We start from the raw sequence: 12,505 nt of genomic DNA on the forward strand, positions 1-12,505 counted from the left end.
GTATATAGCGGTAATGGTTTAGGCAGTCCTAGTCTCTAGCTAGGGAATAACTTTTATATACTTCAGTATGTTGAGAAACTGTGAATATTACGCTTTACTGATGGTAATAGTAACCCCATTACACACCTCCCTCCTGATTAGCAGACATGTTTATGAATTGCTGTAGCTCCCCCCACCCCCCACCTCTTCCAAGTTCATCACATGTGGGCAAACTCTGGTGATGAACACTTCTGAATTTAGATAGGTTGACCCTCCAAAGACAGACAACTTATATTGTTGCCTTTTTTGTGGGCTTTATTAGCATGATAATTCAAGTTCCTTTACCTGTCCCAATGAGGAATTGTTGTTTAGCTGTTTTAGTTGTGTCCTAACTCTTCACGATCTCATTTGAGGTTTTCTTGGTAAAGATACTGGAGTGATTTGCCATTTCCTTTTCCAGCTCATTTTACAGATGAGGAAATCATTGCAAACAAAGTTAAGCAACTTGCTTAGGGTAATACAACTAGCGTCTAAGGCCAAATTCCAGACCCAGCACTTTATCCATTTCACCACCTAGCTGCCCATAATGAGGCATTAGGGTAGGACTTTAATAAAGTTTCATATGCTTACATTGATCCAGGACCTTATTAATATGGATACTTCTTCTAGGGGTACAGATCACAAGCTATCTATGTCTCCTCCTGTGTAATTCTTGCTCATGTCCTTCCATAAACCTCCATAAACAACCCACCAACATGTTAGAGAAGTGATATGTGTTTTCTTTCTTTTTAAAAACACTTAATGCTACTAGTGCAACACTCAGTCTGTTTATCTGTTATACCTAGCTCTTACTCCTGCTCCTTTTCTGATTATACATTTCCTGGATTGTATATTTTATGTCACCCCCCCCCCCCAAGCACAAGTTATGATTGGTAATATACTATAACCTTACTTATTAACACATCTATTTGTGGCCCTTTAAATCACCTGTGATTGTTTCTTTTTAGTGGAGTTTCATGATTGGCAGCCATATAGCATTACTGGAAGATGACTGATATTGAAAAAAAAAAGGAGTGAGAGTAAGAGCGAGAGTGAGAGACACATGGCTTTAAGTACCAGGGAGAAGTCTGAGATCATTGAAAACATCCTTAATTTTCCAAATGAAATCTGATTCACTTCATTCTTCCTATGTAATTCTGGCACCAGTCTGTTGTTTGTAGTTTCAGTCCAAGTATTGATCAGCCCATCCCAGTGCACATCATAGTTTGAGTCAATGGCATCCTTCATCCACTTGTTTTTTCTTGTGTGAGTTGTTGGGCATCATTTGAAGAAGTAGGGTACTCATTTAAGAGGCCCTACAGTATTCTGAGACTGAATACAGTTATCCCTTCTACATCACAGGGGTTAGGGAAAATGTGGAAAATCTGTGTAAAATTGTGTGTCACCTACTGGCTTTTGTAATCATTTTGCAGACTTTAAATTTTTTCTTATTTTAACTTTAAAAAAGAAATTGTGTATATTTGCGGTATGAAAAGAAAGACTTGATATTATACAATATTCTCAATGTGCATGTATGTGTAAATACACACACACATATATGTAAATACATTTCTGAGTTTCTCAACTTTTTCTGTGTCATCTGCTGGCCTTCCCATGTCATCTGTGGCTCTTGCAAAACTCCCCTAAGATTCCCATTTCATTTTTTATGCTAACCTTTGATATATCAAAACTGGGATGGGTAAAGAAAGTCACAAAGTGAAAGGGATAACTGTATAATCATCCACAATCAAGAGCATCTGGAAGAAATCACCATTTATAAAGAATCCTTCTTTGTATCCCTACATAAGACATAGGTGAACACCTTTGTCAAGCAAATCCCTATTTTATGCCTCACTTGATATTGGCAATCCTAGGATTATTGAACAAGGTTCTTTCTGATTATATCTCTTAAAGATCCTGTGTGTATGGAAAGAGCACATTTTTTTTTTTTTTTGGTGGGATAATGAGGGCTAAGTGACTTGCCCAGGGTCACATAGCTAGTAAGTGTCAAGTGTCTTCTGAGGTCAAATTTGAACTCAGGTACTTCGGAATCTAGGGCTGGTGCTTTATCCACTCCGCCACCTAGCGGCCCCTAACAAAATATTTTGATAACTGCAGTTCAATTTAATTGGTTTCCTTGACAATTTTTTTCCCTTTTATTTTATGCATTTAAACATATTATTCCAATAAGAGGTCCATAGATCTCATCAGACTGCCAAAGGTTAGGAATTTCTGCTCTACTAGGTCAAATGCATTTTGTTTTTAAACCAAAGATAGTGTCAATTATGAGACTGAAGTGCCCCACTGTCAAAAACCATTTGCAAAAGTTTTTCTATTGTCTTCTCTTATTTTTTATTTTTTTTGCGGGGCAATGAGGGTTAAGTGACTTGCCCAGGGTCACACAGCTAGTAAGTGTCAAGTGTCTGAGGCCGATTTTGAACTGAGGTCCTCAGGAATCCAGGGCCAGTGTTTTATGCACTGCGGCACCTAGCTGCCCCCCTCTTCTCTTATTTTAATCCTGGATATCTTTGATGTTTATTTAGATCATTCTAGTGCATGCTGATTTTATGGCGATAACAGCCAGTAGGTGTGGATGTCTTCAGTTTCTTTTTGTTAATGATTCCGTCCATGATTTTTCCCCCCATTCATTTCATATTATAAAACAATACTTTAATACTGGCTTGTGGTTTACAAGGCACTTTCCCATACATTATCTCATTTGATTCTCACAACCACCTTGTGAGGTAGTGCAAATATTTGGATTCCTGGCTGTTGATGAGGGAATTGAAGTCTCACAAGTAGTAAGAGGTTTGTCTCTTAGTAGATGGATCTCTTCTTAAACCTGCACCACCCCTTTAAGGCATTCCACAATGTAATCAGCTCCATGTCTTTTTAGTCTGCCGAAGAAACAAAGATTCATCCCTTTCCCTTTAAAAAGAGAGCATATATAAAAAAATAAGCTTTGTTCTTGCCTCTTCTTCACTCCCCATAACATCAGTATTTTAGGGTACTCAATCAAGAACACCCCCAAATTGACATCTATACAATATGAAATCAGAAAGAGAAAAGTCATGTGAGGAGCAGTGATGATGAACACAGAACTCAGAGAAATAATTTCTTCTGGAACAAAGTCTAACAAAAATGATGCAACAAGCAACAGTTTATTTGTTTTAAAAAAAAAATCCCCAAACAAACCAAAAACCCCAACCAAAAAACTGCCCCAACAAAATAAAAACTCCTTAGGACAAAACAAAAACAAAATTTAAAATTTACTACATTTTTAAGTTTAAGAAAAAATACCTGTATTAATATATATACACACATACTGCATATATATGTATATACACATATATGTTGTGCCATTAATTAACATTACATGCTTTTCAGGACAGAATAGGACATGTTTCTTCATATTAATTTAAAAGCTATGGATCACAATTTAAAATCATTGCAGGAAAACTTCCTTTATTGTTTTTGTTGTTCACACTTCAAGCACTGGAAATAAGCAAACCAGGGCCTGAATGCTGCAAACCACCTGCTATGTACCAGTAATGATGGACAGCCATAGAATATCACTGTGGTATCGCATACTTTACACAGGTTTTGGTTATCTTACAACTGTATGGACCTTTTACCTGAGATGAGAGGAAATAATGAAGAAGGACAATTTAGAGGCTCATGGGGAACTTCACACTGAGTTTCAAACAAAAGCAAAATTGGTAACACACAACTCTGTGTAGCAGTAGGTGTCACACGTGAAACTTTCCTAGGAAAGGATTTTTATTTTTCTCTCTCCCTGTTCATTGTCAAACAAAACACTTCAGAACTGGAGGAAAACCAGAGGTGAAGCACCACTTGCAATGATCAGCATGCAGTTAGGGACAAAGAGGTAGCATTTTCTTTTTGACAATTCCTGGCCAGCTCTGATGATTCCAAACACATCCTCTTCTGCAAAAGGCACTCACAAAATTCCTATTTATAAATTATACAGTGGTATTATGGTAAACTGACCACAGACTGCTTAATATTAAACAGTTTATGGCTTATAAAAAAAAAGTTAGCCCGAGGAGATGGTTTAAGAATACAACTGGCATACATGTACATTTTTGATACATGCACATAAAAAAAAAGTCAACATAATAGCTTTTTAAAAAGTTCACTGAAAAGTCAGATATTCCAATTTAATTAGCGATAGGAAGCAGTACATTGGTGGGCTAGATACGGAACTGAAAACACTGCAAGTAGACCAGCTTTTTTTAACGGCCAAAGTAAAAGCAACCATTTGCTCTCAAGGTCGAAAGATTATTCACATAAAACAGAATGCATGGTGAGGGAAGGATACAGTGGAGGAGGCAATGGGGAAGGGAGACATGGGGATAAGATTGTATATAAGCATATGAATGAGTACATCCAGAATTCATTGTGATACTGTGCTCCTCTGGCTTCTGCAGTTGGAAGAGATTCTACTTCTACCCATGGCTGGTCCTCATCGTGACACAACTGAGCTAATTGAATTATAAGATGTTCCACTATTACAGCTCGAGGCATAGGCTTCTTGGCCATTGGCATCTAGGTTTATTTTGAACACAGAGGATGCCCTCAGTAAAAAGTCGGCCGCATCACGGCGGCCTAGTTCTCTCAATTTGGACATCAGGATGCCAACAGTGCTCTCGGGATAGTTACACCATTCCTGGAGGAGGGCATAGACTGGGCTTGGAAGGAAGTCCTTATGAGTTCCATTATTATACTTTGCCACAAGTTCAGGGAGGCCCAGGTTCATGGCAAGAAGGCACCAGTCCTTCCCCATAGGATCAGGTGGGTCCAACAGGCGGCTCAGCTTTCTCCGCGTCAGAAGGTTCAGGTCTGAAGCGTGAATGTCCATTCCGAGGCTACCCTGAGAGTAGACATCAAGACACCCAAAACACATAATGCTACTGAAACTTTCTTTATAGCCACCCATGGTGTTAGTCAATGAGGTTTCTTTCAGCGTCTGTGCTCGGAAAAAGTCCCGTGGCTGGTAAATCATGACAGGCTCATGATGTTCCCTCAGTTGCTGGGGGCTTAGATAATGTTTCACTGTCAACAGGCCTGGTAGAGTGGTTGTCATGACATTCTCAATGGTGCTACACACTGAATCCAGAAGGAGACAACATTTGATCTTCTCAGTTTCCAGACCCCTGACCTGAACCTCAATGCCCTGCCCATGGTTGACCAGTAGAACGAGCAACTCTGCCCCACGGTGGGCGATTTTGGAGCCGTTCACCCACAGTCGGATGTCTGCATCCCCTTCAGTGCTCTGTTGATGAATCCACCGACACAGATTCACCTGTACCTTGTGAAAGATCCCACAGGGGAAGGGGGTGAGGTGCTCAACTGGGACGATTCGGACCCCTCCGTATATCATCACTTCATCTTCTTCATCGGTCCAGGACCGGTGCAAGTTGTCAGTCTTGATTAGGGCAGGGATATCCACCATGGTCCCACTACTCAGGTCGCGCGCACAGATGTCCATGGCATCCAGGATCTGGATTAATTCTTCCACGTCACTGTCTGGTACCAGGCGCTGGATGTCCTCCATGGTGTATCGCCCCCTGTAATGGTGTAGGGCTTTGGGTGTCTCTACAGAGAGGAGTTTTCCCAAAACACTGGTGCAGAGCCATCGTGGGTCCAGCAGTATGACATCTTGGACGGTCTCACTCTGCATTATGTTAATCTGCCAAAGGGAACAATGAGTAGTCACTTACTGGGAAATAAACATGTAAATGGTAGGGTTTTTTCTTAGTACAGTGAAATGCTTATGTCAGGGATAAAAAGAGTCATCTTGCCCTTTGCTATGGAACAGAACAAATTCCATTAGCTACTGTCCTGGATATCTAACCAGTTATCAACTTACTCTTGTCTCTCACCCATGGAACACAGATATTGGTCTCTTTACTGTACTGATTAGGATTGTCCTCCAGTGAGGCATTTGTGTCAATACGCTGCCTGACTGGAGAAAAATGAACAGGCCCAACAAGCCAATGTTTCTCTAGCAGCTTGTAAGTGATGTTCAAGTCCTTTTTGCTATCTCTTTCTGACATAAATATCTGCTAAGCATCTTTATTTCTACTGTTTAACATAAATGAATGATAGTTCCTTGAATATCTCTAATAGGACCTTTCAGGTATAAGCATTGAGACGCCTTGCAAATGTGGACTCAGTCATGAGACAGATGTCAACTAAACAGGTATATATCATTCACTTGCTTGTCCATGGAAAATATGATCACTTTATACATACTTTACTGCTGCTATTTGTTTATGATAAATCAATTGTACATCTTTTAGGCTATAATATTCTAGAGCATGGAATCAGAATCTTTGTAGTTCTTGGAAAAACATCTTTTGAAATTCAACCCTTAAAATTTTCTGTTTCTTTTTTCTTATTTAACTGATGCTATCATTAAAAAATCAGGGAGGATTTGTGAATTGTCAATTAATAGACTTTGAAGCATAGTCAATTTTCAATCTTTATTATCAGCCATAGGAGAGTATTGCTTTCTCCTGAAAGTCCAATGTATATTTTAAACTCAACCTCTTCCCTGAAATAAATAAATAAATAAATAAATCTATATATCTAAAAATCAGAGGTAACAAAATGAACTCATTTGAGTTCCCTTATCAAACCCTCTAGAATTTAGGGTTCTTAATTAAACACCTGAAACTTAGGGAACTTTTTCTGAATACTGCCCATTCCAATCATGCAGCTCAATTTCCCCCTGGCCTAGGAACAGAGTTGAGAAATCAGCCATAGCACTGTGACTCCATGGGTCACATTTCTGGGCTGTGGCATGAAGCAATCATTTCAGTTCACAAGACATTTGTTAAGGAATGTAAAAGCCACCAAGACATCAGTACCAACATTGGGGGCTTTCTTTCCTCTTTTTTTTTGGGGGGGGGCAATGAGGGTTAAGTGACTTGCCCAGGGTCACACAGCTAGTAAGTGTCAAGTGTCTGAGGCTGGATTTGAATTCAGGTCCTCCTGAATCCAGGGCAGGTGCTTTATCCACTGCTCTACCTAGTTGCCCTTCTCCTCTTTCTAAGACTAGAAATCCTTTGCCTGGGAATGGGTTGGGTTAAACAAGTATAGTAACTGTCCCTTTAATGAAAATTAGAGGACAGGTACTTGAATGAAGCCATTGTCACTGTATTGAAGATTTCCTCATTTCCTTTGTGATCTTAATCTTAAGGAGGATATCAAGCCAGCTGAGGTATAGTCTGAAATAGAAAATGGCTTAAAGGACAGGGGTATGGGGGGTTGGGGTGGCAGGTAGTATGTAGGAGAAACTTTGTTGTCCCCTAGTGTGATGTGATAGAAAGACTGCTGAATCTTTTTTTTTGTTTGTTTTTGTTTTTGTTTTTAGTGAGGCAATTGGGGTTAAGTGACTTGCCCAGGGTCACACAGCTAGTAAGTGTTAAGCGTCTGAGGCCGGATTTGAACTCAGGTCCTCCTGAATCCAGGGCCGGTGCTCTATCCACTGAGCCACCTAGCTGCCCCTAGACTGCTGAATCTTGAAAGAGACCTGAATTCAAATCCTGTCTCAGTTGCTAGCTGTGTGAACATCACCGATTTTTTCAATTATTATTATTCTTGGTAATCCTAAAACAGAATTTCCTTGTGTGTAAGAGGGGGGAATCAAATGACAAAAAGGTATAAAAGTGCTTTGTGATTCTGAAAGCATTATTATAAACATCCATACTGGTTTTCTGTAGTAGTATCGCAAGTAGAATCATGTCCACTATATCAACTTATACTATGCCTCTCCTATTCCTAAGTACAGATAAATGTGGGTTTTTTTGGGGGGGTAAATGGAGCAATGATGCAACTAGAAGTGTACAACCCAAGCTGCAAATGTTACATATCTAAGACCTAAAACAACTTGCCATTTCCAATGCATCTCTGGCTAGAGATTCTTTCTGGAAGAGTTGTAGCTACCTGGTCAAGACTGTTTAAGTGTTTCAGAACTTAAATGTATTTATTTCTTTAAAAAATTATCCACTTGACACTAACTAGCTGTGTGACCCTGGGCAAGTCACTTAACCCTCATTGCCCAGCCAAAAAAAAAAAATTATCATCTGGTACATAGCTTCTTTTTTTTTTTTTTTTAATTTTTGCAGGGCAATGAGGGTTAAGTGACCTGCCCAGGGTCACACAGCTAGTAAGTGTCAAGTGTCTGAGGCTGGATTTGAACTCGGGTACTCCTGAATCCAAGGCCAGTGCTTTATACACTGCGCCACCTAGCTGCCCCCTGGTACATAGCTTCTTATCTTAGAATTTCTCTGCCATGACATAACACAGCCTTCCGACTTTGGTCTTGATTGTGAGCTTGAGAGATTTGGTCAAAGTGATGACATTTTGTCAAATGTGTCATCCCTTTTTAGTAGCTCAGTGAAAATACAAGGTTGCTGGAGAATGAGGTGAATCCAGGTCCCATCAAACGTTCAAATACTGAATCTATAACAAGGCAGTAAAATGATGTAGAGAGGGCCAATAGTCTGTGTTTTGAAAGTGAGGCAAAGAGGCAAGTTCATAACTGGGAAGGGGTACTAGTCAGTAGCCACTGAAGTTCTGTACTATAGGGGAAAAATGAAAAATTTTTAAATCACCAATACAAGCACTTTAATGTTAAATGAGGAATTTGCTTAACTTAAAGAAAATCAGTTAAGTTTTATGCTATGTCTTATAAAATAAGTATATGAGCAAAGCTCTGAGAAACTGAAGACACTGGAGCAGAATAGGTAAGGAAAATTCCTTTGGCTTTGCTGTATATATATATTTCCAAAGGCAATTTTCTTTCTATTTATACATAAAATTTCCGTTCATTTATATAATTATTTATATGTACACAAATGTGTATAAATGTTATAGAAACAGCATTTATTAGATATTAATATTATATGGGATCATACATATATAATAAAATTATATATTATTTTAGGCTAAATTGCTCTTCCTACCTGTATGCCCAGAAGATTTATAATAGAATATATAATATCCTATTTATATTATAACAGAACATATTCTATTTATATTATAATAGAAAATACAATATTCTATATATAATAGAATATAGAACAGTCTCGTCTACTATAATAGAATATGTGATGTTATATTATAACAGAATATATAATATTCTATTTATATTATAATAGAATAGAATAACAGGTATAAACTAGCATTTAATAGTTTCCCCATTACCCTGTATATTATGTTATAATTAATATATACAATCTATTAATATAAATACATCTATTTAATAACACATGTGAATATTATATAAGAAAGCATTTATTATATATTACATATAAATTATATATAAAATATATACTTTCTCCTGTGCATGCTCTCCCTGTCTCCCTCCTTCCTCTGTGTTCTGCCTACCCTCTCTGCTATTCATGTTCATCACTCCATAGCCAGGAACTTTAGGAGAGTATGGACAAATCATCCCCTTCCACACATCCAAGTACAGACTTTTCAAGCAAAGCAGACAAACATCACAGAATAGAAAAGTAAATGTTTCTTAAGCTTCTTTAATCACCATGCTGTGGACCACTCACTTCTCCTGTGCTGTGGAGCTGCTGAGCAATATGCCTTAAATCCTCTTCATTTGCAAGTGGGTTCAGCTGGTCTTGCACATCAAATACAAACTGCTGAAGAGACATCAGCTGGTTTGGACCGTTCATTTTCCTCCAGGCAGGCAGAGTGGAGATGATTTTCTCACACAGGTGTGTCATTGGAGGGCAAACCTAATGAACATTCATTTGTATAACTAACTGTTGTCTACACACCAAACATATACATTTCTATTTAAAAAATTTTAAAGTTGATCTTTTGTAAAAACACAAGGCCTAATTTCTCTCTTCCCTACTCCCAGAGAGCCATTCCTCATATCAGAGAATATTTTTAAAAAATGAGAGTAAGAGAAAAAATATCAAAAGAACCAATCAGTACATTGAAAAAAAACTGACAACCTATGCAATACTCTACATCCAGTATACCTTTCACCCCTGCAAAGGTGTCTGGGGAGGTGTTGAAGGTACGATTTTTTTTTTTTTTTTTTGCAGGGCAATGAGGGTTAAGTGACTTGCCAAGGGTCACACAGCTAGTAAGTATCAAATGTCTGAGGCTGGATTTGAACTCAGGTCTTCCTGAATCCAGGGCAGGTGTTTTATCCACTGTGCCACCTAGCTGCCCTGAAGGTACACTTTCTTTTTCTTTTTTTTTTTTTCTTTTGCAAGGCAATGAGGGATTAAGTGACTTGCCCAGGGTTACACAGCTAGTAAGTGTCAAGAGGCCAGACTTGAACTCAGGTCCTCCTGGATTCAGGACCAGTGCTTTATCCACTGTTCCACCTAGCTGCCCCCCTATACTTTCTTTTTTTTTTTCCTTTTTTTTTTTTTAGTGAGGCAATTGGGGTTAAGTGACTTGCCCAAGGTCACACAGCTAGTAAGTGTTAAGTGTCTGAGGCTGGATTTGAACTCAGGTACTCCTGACTCCAGGGCCAGTGCTCTATCCACTGGGCCAGTGCTCTATCCACTGCGCCACCTAGCTGCCCCTCCCCCTACACTTTCAATGATAATTATTTTTATCCAACATTACTTTTTTTTCTCCCAAAGGACCTAGTTTTCTTTTTTCTTTTTAAAGTGAGCACTCTGGAGTTTTCAATGCCAACTCTAATCAGATTCCAATCATCTCTCTTTATATTTGACAAAAAAATCTGCTGAGGATTTTCATTTCTACCACTTAATGTAAATGAATAACAGTTCCCTGAATATCTCTTAAGATCTTTTAGGCACAGGAACAGGAATGCATGCAAATGTGAACCCATTCATACAATAAATGTTGAGTGAGCAGATTTACTTGATTCATTTGCTCATCAATAGAAAAAATAACTTTACGGGCAATGAAACAGGAAATGTAGGTGGCTTGGTATAGTTCTCTAAATAATAATAATGATAAGTTTTAGTCAGACTAAGAGTAGCACTTCTTGTAGGATATTTTCAGTATTTCAAAATATTTGGCATTCACTATTCAATCATCCATAGAAAATGAAACTTGGGGAGTTGTATAATTAACATAACCACAATGAAAAAAAAAAGCCACTGCAATGCATTGAGTGGAACAATATTCCTGCTTCTACTCCCTCCAATCTGTCCGACACTGTTGCCAGAATAATCTTATTGACATATAAATATAGTCCCGTCATTTTCTTGTCTCCCAAGTAAAGTTCAGATTCCATTCCTAGACATTCATGATTTCTTATAATCTTGTACCACCTTAACTTTCCTGCTTTATCTCATACTACTATCCTCCCCATTCAGATTCAGCCACGTGTCTGTCAGACAAAATTAACTATGGCTACTTTTGCCTCTCTAGGCCAAGGACACCCTCTCTGCCTCCTCTGCACAGGATGAATTCACATTTATCTGTTAAAGATAAACCAAACTGCAACCTCTTACAAGAATTCCTCCCCTCTCTCCTCCCTTGGGCCTCATGTAGCATTTTGTTTTGCAACTTACTAATGCCCTTGGCATGTGATTTTGTGTACTGCTGCTGTCTTTACTTCTCACTCCCATAATGTTCCATGAGATTACAGACCTTTTAACTTCTAAAGCCTTTATATCCCCTAGTGCTTAAGCAAATATTTTGCACACAGAGACAAAAGTGTTTATAGAATGCACTCAGGGAGAGGAATTTGAATTTCCTTTTGCTAGTCTTATATTTTAGATGTATTAAGATATGTTCCTCAAGACGCAAACTTTAAAAAACAATTAAGTGGGGGGCAACTAGGTGGCGCAGTGGATAGAGCACTGGCCCTGGAGTCAGGAGTACCTGAGTTCAAATCCAGCCTCAGACACTTAACACTTACTAGCTGTGTGACCCTGGGCAAGTCACTTAACCCCAATTGCCTCACTAAAAAAAACCCAACAAAACAAATGAACAAAACAAAATTATTAGGGAGTTTGTCAGTTCATTTTTTGAAAGCCTTTTTGAAAGGCTAAGTTACTCTTCCCACCTGTATGCCCAGAAGGAAATTTATAATATAATATATAATGTTCTGTTTATATTAGAATAATGTAAAAAAAATAATAGATGGAAAGTAGCATTTAATGGTTTTCTCTTATCCCTTTGTGGACTAGGGTGCTCATGGATGAGCCAAGAGTTCTTAGGTATAAAGATTGGGTTGATTGAGTCAATCAATTGAATCACTCAACCCTACTTAAATTAAAGGTCAGTATGAAATGCCCTGATACCTTAATGAGGTAAGAATATTTCTCTATTGAATTGTAACGATTGGAATGACGCCACCTGTTGGAGACTTACTGTAGAAGAGCTCCGCCCATGAGGTGAAGGTCTTTGAGGGCAAGACCATGCCTCTTTTCTTTGGTGTCAGGAAGTGACGTTTGCTTGTGGGAGGAAGAAGGGAAGAACCCGGCGCTCTGACTCA

General features: G+C 38.6%; 1 protein-coding gene across 1 annotated transcript in view; it reads right to left on the reverse strand.

The window, feature by feature from the left end:
• Positions 1 to 2,082: 2,082 nt before the first annotated feature.
• Positions 2,083 to 12,505, reverse strand: part of DAPK1 (death associated protein kinase 1) — a 259,697-nt gene continuing 249,274 nt past the window's right edge. Inside the window, 2 exon segments of the mRNA XM_043964391.1 lie at positions 2,083 to 5,731; positions 9,615 to 9,803. Of these exon segments, the coding sequence (XP_043820326.1) occupies positions 4,505 to 5,731; positions 9,615 to 9,803 (1,416 nt within the window). The 3' untranslated portion in view covers positions 2,083 to 4,504.

This window comes from Dromiciops gliroides, chromosome 1 (assembly GCF_019393635.1).
Source record: "Dromiciops gliroides isolate mDroGli1 chromosome 1, mDroGli1.pri, whole genome shotgun sequence".
NCBI classification, from domain to species: domain Eukaryota; kingdom Metazoa; phylum Chordata; class Mammalia; order Microbiotheria; family Microbiotheriidae; genus Dromiciops; species Dromiciops gliroides.